Source organism: Mesitornis unicolor, unplaced genomic scaffold, assembly GCF_000695765.1.
Source record: "Mesitornis unicolor isolate BGI_N332 unplaced genomic scaffold, ASM69576v1 scaffold35949, whole genome shotgun sequence".
NCBI lineage: Eukaryota > Metazoa > Chordata > Aves > Mesitornithiformes > Mesitornithidae > Mesitornis > Mesitornis unicolor.
Window position 1 is genome coordinate 1,817 of NW_010207207.1, and position 421 is coordinate 2,237.

Here is a 421-nt window from a genome sequence, read left to right on the forward strand (position 1 = left end):
CCCCCTGGCACCGACCTCGGCACACCGCAGGGTCCCGCAGGTCCTTGCTGGGGTCCTTGTAGTAGAAGGGCTTGCAGAGGTGGCAGCGGCGGCCCATGGTGTTGTGCTGGCAGTCGTCGCACACGGCCCCGCTGGTGTTCCCGGTGGCCAGGAACACGGCCATGTCGAAGTGGCACCGCCGTGAGTGCTCGTTGCAGTTGCAGCCTGCGAGGACAGCACCGTGGCATGGCCTGCGGCACCCCAATACCCTCAACATCCCCACCCAACCACATCCCAGCACGCAGAATCATGGAATATTAGGAGTTGGAAGGGACCTCAAAAGCTCATCCAGTCCAACCCCTGCCAGAGCAGGATCACCAGACCAGGTCACACAGGAACACATCCAGGTGGGTTTTGGATGTCTCCAGAGAAGGAGACTCCA

General features: G+C 61.8%; 1 protein-coding gene across 1 annotated transcript in view; it reads right to left on the bottom strand.

Annotated features, from left to right (window-relative positions):
• Positions 1 to 421, bottom strand: part of LOC104546615 (laminin subunit beta-2-like) — a gene marked incomplete at both ends in the record, with an annotated part of 4,047 nt that overhangs the window by 1,717 nt on the left and 1,909 nt on the right. The window contains one exon of the mRNA XM_010192050.1: positions 16 to 204. Coding sequence (XP_010190352.1) covers positions 16 to 204 — 189 coding nt within the window. The remainder of the gene's footprint in view (positions 1 to 15; positions 205 to 421) is intronic.